Genomic DNA, 22,119 nt, shown 5'->3' with positions numbered 1-22,119 from the left:
GATGCCGCCACCGCCCTAGTGGAATGAGCCCTGGGCGTGGCCAGTAAAGAAGTCTTTTTCAGTTCATAGCACATTTTTATGCAGGATACGATGTGCTTCAAGATTCTCTGCGAAGAGAGACCTTCTCCTTTTGATTTGGGAGCGAGAGAGACTAGGAGTCTATCCGTCTTCCGGAAGTACTTAGTCCTGTCTATGTAGAAAGCCGGAGCCCTCCTCACATCCAGGAGGTGTAGGCGCGCCTCTTTGTTGGAGTTATGAGGCTTTGGATAAAACGAGGGTAAAAGTATAGGTTCGTTAATATGAAACTCTGAAGAAACTTTGAGAACAAACACTGGATGCAGCCGTAAGGTTACCGCCTCCTTGGAAAATACTGTGCAGGGTGGCGTAGCCATAACTGCCGCAAGCTTGCTCACCCTGCGAGCTGACATGATTGCAAGAAGGAAGGTCGTCTTTATCATAAGGAGACGGAGGGAAACCGTGGCTAAGGGTTCAAACGGTGGTCCCGTTAGTGCATTAAGCACCAGGTCCAAGCTCCACGAAGGTGGAAGCGGTTTCCGAGGGGGGTATAGGTTTACCAGCCCTTTGAGGAACCTGGTAACCATGGGATGGGCAAACACCGTGTGCCCTTCCTCTTCATGTCTGAAAGCTGATATAGTGGCAAGGTGGACCTTCAACGAGGATAGGGAGAGTCCGCCTCTCTTGAGGTCCAGTAAATACTCTAGTATTACAGGTATAGGCGCAGCAAGGGAGGCTAATTGCTTGGTAGAACACCATGCAGTGAATCGAGTCCATTTTTGCTTATAGGTCTTCCTGGTGGAAGTCCTCCTGCTACTTTCTAGGACTTGTTGCACTCCCTCCGTACACGTGCTCTCTAGGGAGCTGAGCCATGGATTAACCATGCTTGCAGTGACAGGCCTCGGGGGTGTGGATGCACTATGGACCCCTGGGCTTGCGTGAGCAGATCCGGTGCTACCGGGAGGGGCATCGGTGGACGGTCCAACATGCGCAAGAGTAAGGGGAACCATTGCTGTCGATCCCACGTTGGGACTACTGGGATCATTCGGGCTTTCTCTCTCCTGGCTTTCTGCAAGACTTTGTGGATAAGCACTGTGGGAGTAAATGCGTAGAGCAGGGGGCCCCTCCACAAGATCGCGAATGCGTCCCCCAGGGACCCCTGTCCCAGTCCTGCCCTGGAGCACTATGGTGGGCACTTCTTGTTGTGTTGAGTGGCAAACAGGTCTATCTGGGGAAATTCCCATGCGTGAAAAATCGGACGTAGCAGATCAGAACCGATCTGCCACTCGTGTGTGAGTGCGAAGTGCCTGCTCAGCTGGTCTGCCTTCATATTGTGAGTGCCTGGTAAATACGAGGCTTTCAAGGTTATATTGTTGGCGATGCACCAGTTCCACAATCGGACTGCTTCCGCACATAAGGCACAGGACCGAGCTCCTCCTTGCCGATTTATATAAAAACATGGTGGAGGTATTGTCTGTACTGATCCCGACTACTCTGCCTTGTATATGGGCTCGAAAGTGTTTGCAGGCATTGAACACTGCTCTGAGCTCCACTATATTTATGTGCAGTGACTGTTCCATGGAGGACCACAGTCCTTGCGTCACCTTTTCACCCATGTGTGCTCCCCACCCTATGTGGGAGGTGTCAGTAGTGAGAAAAACAGATATTTGTGGTTGGTGAAAGGGCACCCCTCTTAGCATGTTCTTGAGGTTCACCCACCATTGCAGGGATCTGCGCACCTCTGTCGTGAGCGACACCACCCTGTGGACGGTGTGTGCTGCCGGTTTGTAGACGCTCGCCAGCCAGTGCTGCATGCTGCGCATATACAATCGGGCGTTCTGTACCACAAACGTTGCTGCTGCCATGTGGCCCAGCAGCTGTAAGCACGTCAGAACTGGTACCATAGGGCTGAAGGTGATGACTTGCACGAGGGAACCAATGGCGCGAAAGCAGCCATCTGGTAGATAAACCCTTGCTGTGATGGAATTTATACGTGCCCCTATGAACTCTATGTCCTGTGCGGGGTCTATCTTTGATTTTGCCAGATTGATGACCAGGCCCAGCGAAGCGAACGTGTCTGCTGTGACGCATATCATGTGAAGTACCTCCTCCTTCGAGGCCCCTTTCAGAAGGCAGTTGTCCAGATATGGGAATATAAACACCCCCTGTCTGCGCAGGTAGGCTGACACCACTGCCAAGGTCTTGGTGAAGACTCTGGGGGCCGAGGAGAGGCCAAACGGCAGAACCTTGTACTGAAAATGTTCTTTGCCTACCATAAACCGGAGAAAACGCCTGTGAGCCGGGTGAATAGTTATGTGGAAATATGCGTCTTGTAAGTCGAGGGCTGCGAACCAATCTCCATCGTCCAGTGCCGTAAGTATAGAGGTGACTGTGATCATCCGAAAGTGTTGCTTGCGCAAGTACCGGTTGAGGCCTCGAAGATCTAGGATGGGCCTCCAGCCTCCTGTCTTTTTCTCTGTGAGGAAGTATCTTGAGTAGAACCCTCTCCCTCGGAGTTGCTCCGGCACTCTTTCCACTGCCCCTATAAGCATAAGATGGTCTACCTCCTGCTTGAGTCTCGCTTCGTGGGAGGCGTCCTTTAGGTGGGGTCTGGGTGGAGGTCGTGGCGGTGGGAGCGACTGGAAGGGAATCGAGTAACCCGTGGCTATGATCTCCAGTACCCATTTGTCTGTGGTGATCTTTTGCCACTGGTCGTAGAATGGTTGGAGGCGATGGTGGAATAGCAGCTTCGGATGACATTGTGCAATGGTAGTGATAGTGCAGCCCTCGATCTGTGTGTCAAACTTGTGGCCTTTGGCCCTGCCCCGAGGACGCACGACTCTGTTGAGAACATCACCTGGGAGTTCTGTACTGTTGGTGCTGTTGATGTCGCCCTTGCTTGTAGCCCCTGTGGTACTGGGGACGCTGTGGTTGATACTGCAAACAGCTTCTGCGTGTCAAAGGGGAGATCAACAATCTTCACCTGCAGATCCCTCGGGATACCCGATGTCTGGAGCCGGGACTCCCTGCGCATGACCACTGCCGTAGCTGTTGAGCGTGCTGCCGTATCCACTATGTCTAGGGTGATCTGAACTCCTGTCCTCGAGGCTGCGTAGCCTTCCTGCATGATGGCCTTGAGCACCGGCTTCGTGTCCTCTGGAAGTGAGTCCATGAGGGAAGTCAGCCTGGAGTAGTTGTCGAAATTATGGTTCGCTAGATGCGTTGCGTAATTCGCCATTCTCAACAGTAGGGTAGAGGAGGAGTAGACCTTTCTGCCGAACAACTCTAGTTTCTTGGCATCTTGTCCGTTCCCCCTGTCTTGTACTGAGAAGTTTTCGACCTCTGTTGAGACGATTCCACCACCAGAGAATTTGGTTGCGGGTGGCTGAACAGGAACTCCATGCCCTTCGTCGGGACGAAGTACTTCTTATCCGCTGTCTTGTTTATAGGCGGAGTGGATGCAGGGGTCTGTCATATTGTGGTGGTGGACTCCATGATTGCTTCATCAGCGGAATAGCTATTTTGGAAGAGGCCGGAGGTCTCAGGTTTTTAAGGAGCTTATGGTGTTTCTCCTGCACCTCTGCTGTTTGGATGCCTTGCGTGAAGGCCAACCTTTTAAACAGCTCTTGGAACTGTTTGAGATCATCCGGAGGATGGACGTCCCCTGGGGCCGTGGCCTCGTCAGGGGAAGATAGTGAGGAACCGCTAGGGTAAGCCTCTCTGGACCCCTCTGGGTCCTGTCGATGGTGATATATCCTCTCGCTAGATACTTGTGAGGGAAAATCTCGGGGTTCCAGAATCAACTCCCCCTGAGATATCTGCGTTTCCGTCCCCGTCCGCGATTGCCCTCGGGGATATTGAACCGTCTGGGGGGATCTGTCCCTGGGAGTATGCCTATGGTGTCTATGCCCCGTGTGATAGGGGCGACCATGGCAACACGGGCACTGTTCCGGAGATGGAGACCTGGACCACTCTGGAGGCGCATACCCCCTGTGTCTGGGGGAGCGAGATCGTCTGGGTGATTGAGATAATGGAGAGACTGATTTGTGGCAGTACTCCAGGGGTTCAAAGCCCAGGAAGGGCGATGGTGGTCCGAGCCATGGTGATGCTGGCTGTAGGAACGTGGATGGGGGCTCAGGGTATACTGGAGGTGACCCCTGCCGCCTCGTTGGAGTCCGCAGCATAAGTGGAGGGCTTAGAGCGAGTAGCCCTGCAGCCCTGTCTGGAGAAGGGCTGCGGTGCCGGGTTTTCTGTGCTGCCTTTTCCCTCCCCTGTGGGGCTGGCTCCGCCCCTTTCCGCGTCGGGGATCTCGGCCCCGCTGTCTGCGCCGCGCTCGGCATGCTCCGCTGCGGTGCCGCGTGCGTGGTCTCCCCCAGTGCCTACAGGCCGCATGCCTGCGAGCTCTGCACCGCCGGTTCCCCGGGAGTCGGTGCCACTAGCTGCGGCGCCGCCGGTTCTGGCGCTTGCCTGGCCGCCGCCCTGCCCGCGGTGCGGGGCGGCTGTTTGATTATTGGAGGCTCAGCCTCTGCCATGTGCGTCTCTGTGCTGCCGCCGCTCAGCTGTGACTGCGGCTGGGGGCTATGCGCTCCACCCGTCCCGCTTGCTGTGGCTGCCGGCAGGGATCGGGTTGGTGAAAGCTTCCTCCGTTTTTGCGCTGATGGGGTTAGGGAAGCAGCTTTCCTTTTATGGGCCCCTGCGGGTCCCTCCTGCTGAGGCCGCTCCGGCGCGTCTGGCTGGAGGGCCTTGTCAAAGAGCAGCATTTTCAGCCGCATCTCTCTGTCCTTACTTGCTCTGGCTGTGAGCTTTGCGCAGAAGCAGAATTTCTGGGTGACATGAGATTCCTCAAGGCACCTAATGCACTGACTGTGCCCATCGGAGGCCGGCATCGGTTTGCGGCATGACTCACACTTTTTGAATCCTGAAGAGGACATTGTGGTGAGTCTTTGAGTTTTTAATAGGGTACTTAGCACCTTCTCTGTGCCTGTTCCCCTCTCGGACTCAGCCTGCCGCGGCAGAAGGCCTAATGGCCTTATGTCCCCGGGCCTCCGCTGCTCCGCTTGCTACTAAGGCTGTAAAACTTTACTTTTTACTGTCTTTTCTTTTTTTTTTTTTGAAAACAATAACAAGCTAACTTAAGCTAAAAGACTGAAAAAGAAACTCTAAACACTTTAAAAACATTAAATACGCTAACTCTGGCCGTAGCCTGAGCGGATTCCGTCTGCAGCCGATGGCGGTTAAAGAGGAACTGGCGGGGACCGGATCATGCACGTGGCCAGGAATGTGCAAGGGAGCAGCACGCGCCAGCGCATGCATGGTCCGGCAGAAACTGCTGAAAAGATCCGACCTGCGGCGCCGGGGTGAGCCGGACACCTATCATGGAGCACCCATGGGGACACTCGAGGAAGAATTAGCTGTTATTGTTAGGTCTCTAACCCAATCTAGAATCTTCCATACACCTAAGCTGAGCACAGCAGCAAACGTCAAAACTGTCCCATTAAAGTAAAATACATTAAAATCCTAGGCTGCGTCTACACGTGCACGCTACTTCGAAGTAGCGGCAGTAACTTCGAAATAGCGCCCGTCACGTCTACACGTGTTGGGCGCTATTTCGAAGTTGAAATCGACGTTAGGCGGCGAGACGTCGAAGTCGCTAACCCCATGAGCGGATGGGAATAGCGCCCTACTTCGATGTTCAACATCGAAGTAGGGACGTGTAGACGATCCGCGTCCCGCAACATCGAAATAGCGGGGTCCTCCATGGCGGCCATCAGCTGGGGGGTTGAGAGATACTCTCTCTCCAGCCCTTGCGGGGCTCTGTGGTCACCGTGGGCAGCAGCCCTTAGCCCAGGGCTTCTGGCTGCTGCTGCTGCAGCTGGGGGTCCGTGCTGCATATACAGGGTCTGCAACTAGTTGTTGGCTCTGTGTATCTTGCACTGTTTAATGAAAGTGTGTCTGGGAGGGGCCCTTTAAGGGAGCGGCTTGCTGTTGAGTCCGCCCCGTGACCCTGTCTGCAGCTGTGCCTGGCTCCCTTATTTCGATGTGTGCTACTTTGCCGTGTAGACGTTCCCTCGTTGTGCCTATTTCGATGTTGGGCTGAGCAACATCGAAGTTGAACATCGACGTTGCCAGCCCTGGAGGACGTGTAGACGTTATTCATCGAAATAGCCTATTTCGATGTCGCAACATCGAAATAAGCTATTTCGAAGTTGGGTGCACGTGTAGACGTAGCCCTAGAGTGTTATAACAGTTCTAAATTACAGATGGCTGTAAAGTCTGTGCTGTAGTTCTGGGATGCTTTTGATCTGTGATGAACTTCATCTGAATCACCAAGTTCTGTACGCAGTAAGGATTCAGTTTGGATAGATTTCCTGTCTGATCTGCTTTAAGGACGTATTGGGCAACATTTTCAAATTTGGTCACCTAAAGTTTGGATCCGTTTCCATATCTGGGATGGAAGCAAATGACAGAGAGGAAGAAAAAAAGTCAGGTTTTTGCCCTCTTTGCCAACACTGCCATGGGAATGATGTCACACAGAATTCCTTATTTGTATGCTCAGGCTGGCACTGGGACAATCAGACCTTTTTGCTGATTAAAGTAAGTGCCATTAATTTAAGTGTGCAAGTTTGAAAATAGGGCTCCATATCCATTATAATCCTCACAGCTGTGCCACATGCTTCCTTCAACTGCTCAGATAAGTATGTTTGTGATTAACTTACCTTTCTGCTCATGAAGATGTAGATGACTGGATTATATGCAGTGCTTGATTTAGCAAAGAAAGATGGGATGATAGCCACTGTTTAGCTGCGTCTACAAGTGCACGCTACTTCGAAGTAGCGGCACCAACTTCGAAATAGCGCCCGTCGCGTCTACACGCGTCGGGCGCTATTTCAAAGTTAACTTCGACGTTAAGCGGCGAGACGTCGAAGTTGCTAACCTCATGAGGAGATAGGAATAGCGCCCTACTTCGACGTTCAACGTCGAAGTAGGGACCGTGTAGACGATCCGCGTCCCGCAACGTCGAAATTGCTGGGTCCTCCATGGCGGCCATCAGCTGGGGGGTTGAGAGATGCTCTCTCTCCAGCCCCTGTGGGGCTCTATGGTCACCGTGGGCAGCAGCCCTTAGCCCAGGGCTTCTGGCTGCTTCTGCGGCAGCTGGGGATCTATGCTGCAGGCACAGGGTCTGCAACCAGTTGTCAGCTCTGTGTAGCTTGTGTTGTTTAGTGCAACTGTGTCTGGGAGGGGCCCTTTAAGGGAGCGGCTTGCTGTTGAGTCCGCCCTGTGACCCTGTCTGCAGCTGTGCCTGGCATCCCTATTTTGATGTGTGCTACTTTGACGTGTAGACGTTCCCTCGCTGCGCCTATTTCGATGTTGGGCTGAGCAACGTCGAAGTTGAACATCGACGTTGCCGGCCCTGGAGGACGTGTAGACGTTATTCATCGAAATAGACTATTTCGATGTCGCAACATCGAAATAAGCTATTTCGATGTTGGCTGCACGTGTAGACGTAGCCTTTGAGTTACAAGACCGCCATAACCAGAAGCTACTAAAAGGGAAACCACTGCATAAGGCATCCAACAGATAAGGAATGTGGAGATCATTAAAAAAACACATTTTAGCCACTTTCTTTTCATATTTTAGGAGTTTGATCACTTGAATGGACTGAAAATCCTTAACACAGCGAAGCTGCAGGGGAGAAAAAGGAACAGGCTGAAAACAAATGCAGTGACTAGCTTTCTTTTTTGTTCAGAGTAACTAATTCTCAATTCACTAGCCTATAGTTTATTAGGAGCAGAGAACCATAATCCTGTTCCAAGATTTATAAGTTCTTTTGCAACCAAAGAGGTGTGTTTCCTGCTCTTGTAGTAAATAAGATGAAGATATAGTTGGAGGAGATACGGGAAAATGAATGGGGTGAAGAATGGCGAACCAAATGACTATTACTTTTTCTTCCTTCAATTCAAAAGATTTTAGAAAACTAATAGGCACCCATCCATTAATATAGAAAGTTTCTAATCTCTAGCTAATGGGTTTTTTCCTCCCCTAAAATTTTGTATGAAAGTGGTGGCCCTGAAAGAAAAATCATGGAGATTTATTTCTTCCATCTACGTAGACTATATATAACACAAGAATTTACAGTACAGAAGAACTTCAAAGATATGAACATTGGAGTTATGGACCCACCAGTCAACCACTCTGTGGACCCGGAAGCAAGCAATCACCCAGAAGCACAGACAAAAGTCGCCGTCCTGCCAGCATATACTGTACAGCCTTCAGGCTTTATCTCTGGGGCTCTGGGCTTCAGCTCCAGGGGACTGGGGCTGCACGCATGGTGGAGGAAGAGTCAAGGCTCTGGCTGGGATGTTGCTTGGGGCGTCTGACTCTCAGGAGCAACAGGACTCAGGGCTTTGCAGCAGGGAGAGTGCTTGGGGTTGGAGAGTCAGACCTGCTGGGGCACCAGGGTTCAGGGCTTTAGCTGCAAGGGGAGCATCTGTTTCAGTCCCAGTGATCTCCCCACAGCTATAGCCCCAATGCTTCTTGTACCCACTGAAGCTGGCAACAGAGCCCTGGGGAACCCTGAGCCTCCATGTCACCCTCAGGTCTGAAGTCAGGAATGGAGCTGCAGAACTTCAGCCTGAGCTTTGGGACCCCCTGCAAGGTAGAAACTGGGAGCAGAGCCCGGAGCCCCAGCACTCCCATTCCCCAGGTGTAAAGCCCTGAACCCTGGTGCTCCACCAGGACTGAAAGCCACAGCCTGCTGTGGGGAGCCCTGGCACACCAAGGATTGGAAGCCTTTAGTCCCTTCCCCCTCACAGACTCTGGACCTCATCCTCCTCCTGTAGCTGCAGCCCCCTCTCCAACCTCCTCCCTGATGGCTGAAGTCCATAACCTTTTGTTCAGAGTTTACAGGCAAACTCAATCCTGAGGTGCTCACAACTGAAGCTCTGCTGTACAAAATTCTTTCATGCTGCCCTGCAAAATTATTTATAATCCTGACATCGTGGGACCACTTTTTGAAGCAACAGGATAATTCATTCTCTATGCCACTTTAGATCTCGTCATCAGCTGAGTGATTTTCAGGAGCTGAGAAATACGGGCACATGCACTCATATTCTCTCCAATTACTATGTTTGATTTAGTTGCTGGTCCACTGCAAAATGGACTGAGATTACTAAACTCAAAACCAATTTCTAATTACTGCAGAGCTGGAGTGAATCAGAACTGGTAGCCTACATGTAGAATACTATCTTAGCAAACATACCTGATGACAGCTTTTTCCAAAAAAAAGAGAGGCATTTAGGCAATCCCTGAAAAAGTGTGATAGCTCACAAGAGACGCACTGTATGCAAACACAATTCACAACTTGCCCGTGTCTCCAGTACTATCAAATAAGTCCTCAAAGAGAAAATCCTCCTGTTCCAATCAATGCTAGCATTAATATTTTATAGCATGACTTTTTCAAATTGGTACTGTAGGATTCTGTAGAGTCTCATGAGACTTTTTTCTTGTTCCATTTCATGAAAAGCCAAATCTCATTTTGAATGCTATTAGAAAACGTACCCAGAGATAAAAGAGACTCTGCTAAAATACACTCCCTTCTGATGTCAGAAGTAATGAGATAGAAATGAGGCACATTGATGGGAAGTAAAAATATTACATGAGATAAGCAGCACAGTTGTCTAGGCTAAAATTGTCACAGTTGCTAAGGGATTTAGATAACAAATTACATTAAACTGAATGGAAATGCAGCATGAAAATCCCATCCTTTATGTGCACCAATTTGCCATAGGATATCTTATCAATAAAACTCTGGGGACTAGGGACCTTTCTAGAGGCCAATTGCTCATTTACTTTTCTACTGAAATTATTCATTGCATTATGTTGCTTGCTTGCTTCGACTCACCATTCGTATTGTATATAGAATATGGCCATAGCAATAGGCCATGATCCCAACAGGTGCCACCAGGCAACCAAGAAAGAAAAAGAGCAAAAAGGAAGCATCACTGGGATTTTTTGACTGCCAGTCCACTGAACAACCTAGTCCATGTATCTCCAGTGTATAGCTGTTCCACCCTAGAAGCGGTGCTCCAGTCCAACCTAAGGAGTACAACCAGATGTAGGCGATGGCCCTCCAGGACCAAGAGAAATCAATCACTTTTGCATGAACAACTCGGATGTAGCGCTCGTAGGCAAGAACAGTGAGGGTCATGATAGAAACAATTCCTGGAAGAAGAAATAAAGGAAAGAATAACTGATCAGTAAGCAGCGAGACATGAACATACACAGTAATCCCACTACTAGCCTCTCGGCAGGGGAAGCACATTGCCTGTATTCAGACAATGAAAACCTCCACACTACGGGTCTGATTCTAACATCTTTAAGCACAGAGCGGCACCTCCCACCACAAATGGTTCTACTGATTTTAAAGGGACTTCTCAAAGTGAGAAAGAACCTCAGAATCTGATTGCTATGCAGATTTGCACTTCTCAGCCTATGGGTGGGATATGGGAGAGGAAAAAGGGGCCCAGGTCTATGTAATCACAATATAGTTTGGCTAAGCAGGAGTTAATGCTGCAGGTACATCTAAGGGTAAAATCACTAAAAGAATGTTGAGTTAACCACACCACCTATTAGAAACCCAAGAAATTCAGACTGAACGCTAAAAGCAATTAAAACATTTGAAAGTTCTGAAAGGTGCAGTTAAATCTCCCAAACAATATGACTGGTAAGAATTTCAACTTTTGACAGCTGAACCATCACAGTGGGAGTTTTGATACCATATTATTCTTTTGAATTGCTGGTATACTTTCCACCCCACTCAAGCCTACACTTCTAGTGAATATGGCATAATAGGGGCCTTGGATTAAGGTCAGCACTGCACAGTACATCCTACCAGCACCTTCATTGTGATTTATTCTCTTCAATGGGACTTTTACCTGAATTTGGACTGCAAGATTTGGCTCTGCATGAATTGTGGAAATAATGATCTTTTGTTCACATAATGGAATCTTCAATAAACCAAGCCCTGTGCTACCACTGTTGATTTAGTATGTGTCCCTTTTCTCTTAACCAGGAAAGCCTAAACACAAGTATCCTTATTTCATAGCATTCAGCATAGCTGGGTGGAAATTTTTCTAACTGAATTTGCAAATGCCCTTTCTAATAGGAAGAATGGCTATTTTGTCATGCACATCAAATGCATGGAGATTTATATTTTTCAAAATCATGCTTTTACTTTGCTGTGAGAATGTGGAACATGCAGGGCTTAATATTCCCTGAAATGGGAACATCCACTGTGCCCTAAAGAAAATCTTCAGAGCCAATCATAGACGACTCAAGCTTTTTCTCATTTTGAGAAAAGGTTAGTCCTAAGGATGACAAATGTAACCGATGTTATCAATAGTCTCAGTAGAAACCATATTAAGATTAATTTTAGTGGAAGAAATAGGATTGAAGGTAGATTTACATTTGTTGTCTCTGCTGTAGAATATCTTTTATAAGTGTATCCATCAGTAAAATAGGTATAATACAAACTAGTTATCTCACAGGAGTACTGTGGGGCTTAATCAATGTTAGTAAAATATTGTTTTTAGAGCTCTCTAAGAAAGGTGCACAATCAATACAGACAGTAGCACTAGAATACAGATTTTAGAAGCACCAGGTTTGCATCCCATCTGAGTAAATGAGTTTTAAAAGAATAAGCAGGTTTTGACTTGAAGGTTTAGGCTATTAGGATTTATTAAAATTGATTTTGTAATGCTGGATTTTATAAATTCAAATTTGAATACCCTCACCCCTACCCCCACAAATTCCCCACAAAGCTGACATATTGCTGCTACACTAAATCGCAAAACATCGACTGTGACAGCAGTGCATTGTGGGAACCTATCTCACAGTTCCCTCAGCCCCGTAGCATTCTTGGTATTTTCGCTGGTGCAGTATGAAAAAAAAAATTGAAAGAAGGATTCTTTTGAAAATGGAGTTTGTTTTCGAATGAACCCTGTCTACATGGGTGTTTATGCTTCCAGAAAAGCCTCTTCCAGAAGCACGATCACACAAGACTATGTAAATAAGGCATGAGATGTGTAAATCCACACTTCAGTTGCATTTTCAATCTCGTGACTGAGAGTTAGCCATGTTAGTCTGTATTCTATCAAAACAAAAAAGCAGTCATGTAGCACTTTAAAGAGTAACAAAATAATTTATTAGGTGATGAGCTTTTGTGGGATAGACCATATGATCTTCAGATCATAGCCTAACCAGAACAGACTCAACATATAAAGCACAGAGGTCCAGAAATAGTTAAAGGCTGGCAAATCAGAAGAGTAGAGGGGCAGCAGGAGTAGGGTGTGGTGTGGGGTGGGGAAGTCAAGAGTTAGCTAAAACAAAGTATGTGAAAGAGTCCTTTTAATGGGCCAGGTAATTGCTGCCCTGGTTCAAACCCCGTGTTAATGTGTTAAATTTGAATATAAATGACAGTTCTGGGCATTCCCTCTGTAAACAGCTGCTGAAGTTCCTTTTCGGTAAAACACAGACTTTCAGGTCATTAACAGGATGGCCCACTCCATTAAAGTGCTGGCTGACAGGTTTGTGTGTTTGGAGTTTTTTGATGTCTGTTTTGCGTCCATTCATTCTCTGTGGAAAAGTGTTTGCAGTCTATCCTATATACATGGTGTGTGGGCATTGTTGGCACATGATGGCATATATGATGTTAGCTGAGGAACAGGAGAATGTGCCCATGACTAACATGGTTAGGTCCAGTGATGGTATCTCCAGAATAGATATGTGGACGAAGTTGGCGACGGGGCTTGTTGCAAGGAAAAGTTCCAGGATTAGTATTATTGTGGTATAGCCTGTGGTTGCTAGTGAGAATCCTCGTAAGGTTGGGAGGTTATCTATAGAAGAGAACAGGCCTGTCACCTCAGGCCTCCTGGAGTGTGGCATCCTGATTTAGAATAGGTTGTAGGTCTTTAATGATTAACGTGGTTTGAACTGGGACAGCAATTAACTGGCCCACTATAAGGACTCTTTTACATACTTTGTTTTATCTAACTCTTAACTTTCCCACCCCCTACTCTGCTCCTGCTGCCCCCCTCTGCTCTTCTGATTTGACAACCTTTAACAATTTTTCTGATTTGTCAACCTTGATAACTATTTTTGGACCTCTGGGATTATATATTGAGTCTGTTCTGGTATGGCTATGATCTGAAAAAGTGAGTCTGTCCCATGAAAGCTCATCACCTAATAAATTATTTTGTTAGTCTTTAAAGTGCTACATGACTGCATTTTTATTTTCAGTCTCACTCATTTGCATTCCGCTTCTGAAAGCAGAATGCAGTGCAGATGTAGCCATAGAGTGAAGGGTAGGTCACAGGTAAGATGCTTATATAAAGGATTATGTTTCCAGCAATATAAAAATTTTGATCTGCTGGATGCATCTATGTACCCAAGGAACTTGTACCAGCTGAGTCTCACCTCCCCATTGGGGCAAATTTATCTGATATAGGATGCTGAACTTGATGGATCATATGGTGACAGCAAATGGAACTTAATGGAATGTCCACCCTATGAATTAAAATTTCTCTGCTTTTTTGTCATGATATTTCTAGGAAAATCACCAAAGGAAAAAATAAGATCCATGATCCCCCCTAAAGTTCAAACAGAACATAAATCTGTATGATTATAGTTTCGCTTACAATAATATATGTCTTCAGACTGATTAATAATGAAGAGTTTGTGTCTGGAAACTGGAACAAACCACAGAGAGGCAGCATCACATGCCTTACCTAACTATGAATAGCTAAATTCTGTCATCCTTTTATTAGTCTAACATAGACCATGTCTAAGCAATAGTAATCTAGAACTCCTTCCTCTTCTTCCAGCCATATTTGTACAGACAGATCTAAACAAAACAGAGAGTAATTAGTTTTGTTTGTCTACCTGACTCTCAAATAGTGGTTCACCATCAAACCCCTTAAAGCACCTAACTATACAATACTAAACAAATGAGAGGAATTGACAGTTTATTCCTGATCTGGTCAAGTTACCTGCTAACATATAGATGGGTGGCCTATGTCATTATGTTTCAGCTACTGAAATTTCAGGTATTATTCTTATTCGTACAAATGGTCTCATGCTTTCAAATGTACTTAGCTATTAGCCTTGGTTACATTTGGAATGAGTCCTCAGAGGTAAAAGTATTAGCTTGAAAAAAATTAGTCCAGTTAACTACATAGTTGTATGTGTTCTTTATTTATGATTTATGCTTGCTAGTCAGCCCATTGTTTACCAGAGTAAAGGTACTCCTACCAGTGCCAAACAGCATGTGCATGCACTTTTCACAGATCCTTTTCCCTGTGAGATAAGATAGTGTGGGTGATTTTTTTGAAAATCTATAGTAGGGAACCATTCCACACATTAAATGCAGTTAACATTATTGCAAAAGGTATTGTACCTGCCTCAATGCCATGCTTCCTCTGTGATGCTGAGCTAGCACTTGGTACAGTAGATTCCCAAGTTATGCAAAGGTTGCATTCCTCGCAACTCCAGTGTAACTCAAATTTCACTCAAGTTGGGGCTCCCCTGGGCTTGCAGGAGCTGGGAAACTGACCTGCACGGGGCATGTGCTGGTCAGTTTTTTGGGTCCTGAAAGCCAGGGCTGGGAGAGAGAGCCTGGTTCCCATCTCCCTGCCATTGGCGGGAGCCAGGGCACCACTTCTCCCTGGCTTCCCACAGTGGCAGTGGCTGTCTGACCACCTGTCTTCCCCTAGCTGGGGGGGAGGGGATACATATTTCATGTACCCTAGGACTCAGACATCTACATTATTATTTTCTATTGGTGAGTGCCTGGGAGTGATGGAATGGACTAACCCTAGAGGCCCCTTGCTGGAGACCTCAGGTTCTTGCCACGCATCCCAAGAAAGGAAAAGTGGAGCTAAGTCCTCTAAGTGGCCTAGAGAGACTGTGCAGATGGTAGCCATTCAGGTAGTTATATAGTTGCAGGCTAGTATAAAAGAGCTCTAGTGCTGACCAAAGTCAGTTCCTTACTGGAGTCACAAGAGTGTAGGTGTTGCTCTTGTCTGGCCAAAGGGAATAGTAGCATCATGAACAGTCAATGCTGACAAGGACTGAAGGAGCAAGCAAGAGCTTGTAGCACATTGCTGTGCTTCAATGTAGAAGAGCCCTGATGAATGGGTGAGGTAGTAGTGAAATCTGGGGCTGTGGGAAAGTGGCACAGGGGACTGCAGGCAGTTTTTTAAAGAGACCCAGTGACATGTGGTGGCTGCTACTCTCTGCAACCCTGGAGGGGATGCAGGTTCGCAGAAATTTTAGTGGTGCCTAGAGCCCAAACTCCCCCGGCAACATGCACCCAAACCTGCTTATGGTTCTGTCTGTTTAGGAAGGGCATCTGTTTAGCAGGCTTCCTGCTTCTGATACACTTAAAAATTGCTATTACTTTTTGAATTTTTGGCTAGCTGTTCTTTCGACTGTTTATTGGATTCTTCTTAATTATGTTTTTACATTTCATTTAACAGACATCATGCTCCTTTCTACTTTCCTTACTGGGATTTAACTTGCTTTTTAAACACAATGGCTGTGTCTACACTAGCCCAAAACTTCAAAATGGCCATGCAAGTGGCCATTTTGAAGTTTAGTAATGAAGCGCTGAAATACATATTCAGCGCCTCATTAGCATGCGGGTGGCCACGGCACTTCAAAATTGACGCAGCTCATCCATGAACACAGCTCCTTTCCGAAAGGTCCCCGCTACTTCGAAGTCCCCTTATTCCCATCTGCTCATAGGAATAAGGGGACTTCGAAGTAGGTTGGGTCCATTCGAAAAGGAGCCCCATCTGGACGAGCCACGCGGCAGTGAGCCACGTCAATTTCGAAGTGCTGTGGCCGTCCGCATGCTAATGAGGCACTGAATATGTATTTCAGCGCTTCATTACTAAACTTCGAAATGGCCATTTTGAAGTTTTGGGCTAGTGTAGACACAGCCAATGTCTTTTCATTTCTTACTGCTTCTTTTAAGTGGTAGTTAAACCTCAGTGACACTTTGGTTCTCTTTGGATCCCCACTGTGAAAACAAGTAAGTTTGATCTGACTTCAGATTCTGTTCAGAAATTAATCAGGGTTATTAGTCATGTGACAAGGACAAAAATAGTCCTACAGTGCAGGTGATTTAAGAGTTTGGGGTTGTCTCAGGCAGAGGACTTCCAGTCTGACCTTGACAATTCCTTTTCCAAACTAATAGTCTGATTCCAAAGATAATAGCAGACTGACAGCCTGGAAAAGTGAACAGTAGGCCCTCAGCAACATATTACTGCCAAGAGAATAGCTTCTGCCACACTGTGTTCTCAGTTAATGAATCAAAAATAAATTCAAATGAAGAATGCTGCAGGAAATCTATCAGAAATAGCTCTGTACATCCCTTGATCAGACTGGACCCCAAGTTAGTCATCTTTCACTGAAGTTGCATTTCAAGCCCTGTTTCTTACGTTTTTGTTAGTCAAGGGAAAGTATGTGGCATTAGCTCCTAACATAGACTTTGTCAGCAAAAACACCTGCAATCTGTCAAAAGGGATGTTTCAAAAAGAGGTTCTTTGAAAGAGTCTTAAAAGTGCACCTTTCTAAAATACTTACAAAAGTATCCTTATTTTTGTGAAATAACCTCTCGGAAACAAGGGGATATACACATCTCATAGAACTGGGAGGGACCTTGAGAGGTCATTGAGTCCAGTCCCCTGCACTCACAGCAAGACCTATCTACTACTTAACCCTTGCACTCCACGTGGAGCATAGGTCATCTACAAGTCTCTTCCACTTCACTCTGTCTTTGGACAAAACTTATTCCTGGAGCAAGATCGCAGGTGTCTTTGCTGACAAAAATCTATATTAGGAGCTAATTCCACATTCTAAGTTTTTTGTCAGTCAGGGGAAAAAGTAACTGGACCTATCACCATCCCTGAAATTACCCCATACAGAGCGCTATACAAAATGCAGATGCTGTCTCAACGTCCTTCTAGTATACACCAGGTCTAGCATATAATACTGATATGCTTTTGTTCTAAGGTTGGCAGTCTTTTTAAAAAGAGCCATTTTTTGTTTTTGACCAAAATATTTTGAGAGACACACCGTATGCAAAGCTACTTACATACACACAAACAGCAGGTATTCAGGGGGTCCTCACTGGAAGTTACCTCTCTATAAGTTGTTTCCTGAATTAATGATGTATATGCGAAAATAAATTAATTGTAAGTTGCACTGATCTGCACTTACGTTGTTTGGGGGCCAAGGGACCAAAAGCTAGTAATGTAGTTGAATTGTGTGGTGGCCAGGTGGCAGGCGCCATAGTACAGGGGCCCTGAAAGCAAGTCCTGAAGTCACAGTGGGTCAATCATCATGGAGCTGCAGGAAGCTGCATGGGCTCGGGGAGACTGCCAGGAAGCTGTGGGGACTGGTGGGGAACTGCAGAGAGTCATTGGGCGGGGAACTGCCTGAGAGCTGGGGGCGGGGCAGTGAGGGAGCTGCGGGAAGCCAGCAGGAAGCTGCGTGAAGCTGGGGGAGCAGCAGGAACTGGCCGAGAGCTGGGAGGAGAAGAGAGCCACATGAAGCTGGGGCAGGAGCTGGCTGGGGGTGAACTGGCAGAAATCTATAGGAAGCCAGGGGAGCCATCAGGGGACTGGCAGGAAGCCTCAGGGAGTTGGCAGGGACTGGCACGAAGCTGGGCCAGTGACTGTGAACAGCTGCAGGCTGCCTACATCTGTGGGTAGCGGGGAACCATGGTGGACAGTGGTTGCTAGGACCCAGGAGCAGCCAGAAGCTAGAACCTGGTTGTCAGGATCCCAGATCAGTCAGGAGCCAGCTGCGAGGGGCTGAGGGAAGATGACTTTCCCTGGTTTGGAAAATTCTCTTATCTGGCTCAGGTCAGGTCCCAAGGGTGCCAGATAAGAAGTAAAACCTGTACAGGTACTGTATAGAGTGTAGCCAGGCAGTAGACAGACAGAAGAGGCAGCCGCGCTGCCCAGCAAAGGCAGCTGGAGGTAGGGGCAGGTTGTGTGCTGGGTTGAAGGGAGGAATGTATCTCAAGCTAATTACATCATTCCTTATAGATAGTAATTCTGCTTTGTAAGTCGTTTCACTATAAGTTGCATTATTTAGGAACGTAACCTGGACTTATAACGAGGACCCCCTGTACAGCAGATGACATACAAATAACAAAATAGGAGACAAGTATCAGAGAGGTAGCCGGGATTGTTCTCAAAAATAGGTGACAGAAATACCTGCACCTTAGTCCCCCACCCTGCCCCACACCACCCCAGCTAGTCATTAACAGTATTGTTTGACTGGACATTTTGTTGGCAACAAGACATTATACAATGACTAAGTCCTTGCCGTATTTAATGAATTATCTTTGTTACATTTAAATTTAGTTTGAATAAAGTTGGCGATATTACTACTCACCAATACTTTTAATGTGACTTCAACTGTTGGACATTTTAGAGAGTTGCTCTGGAAGGAAGCTCAGGGCAGGGAAGATGGCAAGCAGGAGAGAGTGAGGGGTGCAAGCTGTGGGAAAGAATTTGGGTGCAGGAGCTTGCTCTGGCTAGGGGCAGAGTGTTGGGGTGCAAGAGAGTGTGTCTGTAGCAAAAATGTACATTTTAGTTAGTATTTGTTGAAAGACTAAGTATGATGCATAAGTTCATGTATAATGACTTGCTTGTAAGTTCTGTAGCTTCGATTTGTCTCTCATGTTTAGATAATGTTTACTGTATTGCTCCCTGTTAGCATTATAAATTAAGCTGTGTCCCTTGTCTGTTTCACATATTAAGCGTCTTCTAGTAATTACTGATCCTGTCTGAAACTCTATCCAATAGTTTGTGGTGAGTGCAGAATGTGTGAGTAAAAACCATCACAGATGTCCAGGTGATCAAAAAATGGAAACCTCAAAGACAACAGGAAGAAACTTTGAAGAGAATAGGAAACATGCTTGAGGCTAAATTAAATTAACAGCATTGATGAACCCTGGAGACAGGCAGAAACCCCCCCAAGAGTGAGAGACAAGGACTACGTGTACAATACGAATCCTCTGTGGAGCTTGGAATAGCAGTGGGCAGCTGTGCTATTGGTCCTCTCCACCCTCGCCCACTTCCCTGAAATGATTTGTGTACCCTGCCACTTGTGCATGCCAGGAAAAAAATATCACACTGAGCTCAAAATAATAAGTTTATTGTGGGGGAAGGGGAGGTTTAAGTGGCAGGGGAAAGAGGCCTTCTCAAGGGTGGTGGAACAGCCTTTTCCAGTGGCCCTTGGAGGGCAAGGAAAGCTTCCTGCTCTAGCTCCCTCTCCATGTTCGGGGACTGCGACGATGGGGGGTGGGCAACCTGTCTTCATGGGACTCCCAACTGTTGCTTTGGGAGCCCCTCTGCAGCTCCAGCTTGAAGTGATGGACTTCTATGTGGTTGCTCACTGCTGTTATGAGCTTTGCTGTGTCCTCCCTCTGGTTTGCCACTTGCTCTGTCTGGAAGTTAAGCATACTCCACTGCCACTGTGCTGTCTCCTTTTCCACGTCACTGGTTTCTGCTTCAGACCACTCCATGTGCTGCAGGATCAGATCCTGCTTGGTCCTTCTGCACTTCCTCACCCTGTCTCCCACACTAGGTATGACAGCTGGAAAGTGAAGGTCAAATCTGAGATAGAATTCACACAAAGTTCTTACCCATGGAATGAATGGGTCTGTCTCTACTATCAAGGAAAGCTTCTTTTTGCAAGGCCACTTAATGCTTATTAAGGATGTGATTCAAAGCATGCATTGCACAATCCATCACTTACCATTGTTTATCCACATCATTGTGTTGTGGACATGGTAAGCTACTGTCCACTTTCAGGGGCGGGAGGGGAGCCGCTAGGAAGGGTAACCCGTCCAGAGTCCTGGAGCAGGGGGAAAAACTTTTTTTGGCCATTCCTGGAGCAATCCTTTGCAAGGGGCTAGGACTGCAGTGCCCGGCGGATGTGTGGTGAGGGGGAAGGGTGGAGAAGTATTTGATTCCAGCCACATGGATGGCTGGGTGCAGGGGGAATCCCTGAAAAGTAAAAAAAAAAAAAAAAAAAAAAAAATACCAGGGGTGGGTTTCAGCCATCTGCCAGGTCGGGCTAAAAAGGTTTCTTGGCGGTCACCAGCGCAGCCTTCATTGGGGAAAAAAGGCCATGTAAAGGAGGGTAAACACAACTGTGCTGCACACGCCGGTTTGTCATAGCCAGGATCTGCAGATCCCAGCAGCTGCCTGGCGAGGGGGAAGTGTTGAGAGGGGTTGGATAACAGCCGCATAGATGGCTGGGTGCAGAGGGATTCCTGTAAATTGAAAAAAAAAAAAAAGCTGGATAGGGAAGGGGAGGGGAGAAGGCCTGGAGAGCCTGCCAGCTGTACAGAAGAGGGGGAGACGCAATGCATGCCAGTCACATAGTGCAGGAATGAGCTCCACGGAAACGTAAAAGGCAGGAACCATTGCAAGAAAAAAAGAAAAAAAAATCCAGTCCCAATTACTGTGCTTCTTTACGTTGCCAAAGAAGACATCACCCTCCTAAAACTAACATTGACAAAGAAGAGTTGCTCATCCTGTCCGAGCACAAGCCTGGAAAATCTGCCGAAATGCTGTGTGGTGCCATGACACCAGATCACTATCTGGTTGCCTGGTGTGACAAGGTGTGCTATCGAAGAAGCCACACTAAGTCAGGCCTGCCCAAAAACCTGGTGCAAATAGTAAGAGTGCCTGGATGAGGCCTTTGAGGAGATCTCCAAAAAGGATAAGTGCTCCATTCCCCAGAAATATTAACATGCTCTTCTGGGGAGCACAGATCCATAGGAAACCTGTACCCATACCCACCCTCAACCCAATTTTAGCTTTCAGAAAAAATACTCACCAGAACAGCTTGGTCCCAGGGGCTCCGGGACTGGCCTAGAGGGGAGGAGTTCCAGCTCTAGGGTGAAAAGCTCCAAACTATCAGGAAGAACTTCCTCGGGCCCTTACTGGTTGTCCCCATCCTCCTCTCTACTGGCCTCTTCCTCCTGGCCCTCCAGCTCCTCTCCACTCACAAGACTCCAGACCAGGGCCCCCACATTATCATAATGAAGACTGGGCAACGTGATGGAGTCCCCACAAGAAGCAGTGAAGCTGTTCATAATAGTGGCAGGTCTGTGGAGATGACCCAGACTGCTGGCTGGCTGCCTGGACTCTGTGACAGGCCTGCCGGAGTTCTTTCACCTTCACCCAGCATTGAGTAGAGTTCCAGGCATAACCTCTGGCAATCATCATCTGCAAGATCGTTTCTCTTAGACCACCTGAATTCTGTTTGCCACTGATTCCTCTCCCCAAACTGCAAGAAGACCCAGAATCTCCGGATGGCTCCACGCTGGAGCTCTCGTGACCCTGAGACCTACCAGGCAGATCACTACTCTGTGTGCTCATGATTGAAGGAGATGGCTACCAATGCAGTGTGATGGCTCCTAAACATGGTGCGATGCAATGGGCAAAACATTTTTCATTATGGGTGCCCTTTATATTACCAAGCCTGAGTGCTGATGAATTCAAATTTGTGGCCATCCTCTGATCTCCTTCTTGGGCACCTGGAGAACAGCAGAGAAGGAAGCAGCCACACCCGGCGGGTAACCATGTAGCTTTGTGAGATATATACCGCACACTTCTGGAGGCTAGTAAATTCAATTTTAAGACATGGCATTTCCACACTGGCCTTTTCTTGAAATTTTAAATTCAAACGTGATGCTACACCCAGCTGGTTCCGACAATAGTATGATATCGATATTCGTGTTCCCTAATTCGAACTAATAGTATTTGCAGTGAGGACAGTGACATTTTAATATCGAGCAAACTGCCTTAAATTCAAAATTATCTTCTAGTTTAAACGTGGCCAAGGATGGGCAGCCTGACAATTACCACCTAAGGATAACTATGAAAAACACAGATTAACAGCTCCTAAAGGTGGATGATTGCAGCATGACACTGAAAAACCCATAAACTCAAATTTGAACTCAGGTGTATAAAAAGGGAAACTCTTGCCATGGGATGCTGAGTTCAGTCCTGCAAC

General features: G+C 47.1%; 1 protein-coding gene across 1 annotated transcript in view; it reads right to left on the bottom strand.

The window, feature by feature from the left end:
• Positions 1 to 22,119, bottom strand: part of OPN3 (opsin 3) — a 34,554-nt gene that overhangs the window by 2,522 nt on the left and 9,913 nt on the right. The window contains 4 exon segments of the mRNA XM_074989101.1: positions 6,732 to 6,816; positions 7,525 to 7,619; positions 7,621 to 7,698; positions 9,917 to 10,236. Coding sequence (XP_074845202.1) covers positions 6,732 to 6,816; positions 7,525 to 7,619; positions 7,621 to 7,698; positions 9,917 to 10,236 — 578 coding nt within the window.

The sequence above is a fragment of the Carettochelys insculpta genome, chromosome 3 (genome assembly GCF_033958435.1).
Source record: "Carettochelys insculpta isolate YL-2023 chromosome 3, ASM3395843v1, whole genome shotgun sequence".
Lineage (NCBI taxonomy): Eukaryota > Metazoa > Chordata > Testudines > Carettochelyidae > Carettochelys > Carettochelys insculpta.
This window is presented reverse-complemented; position numbering and strand designations above follow the sequence as displayed.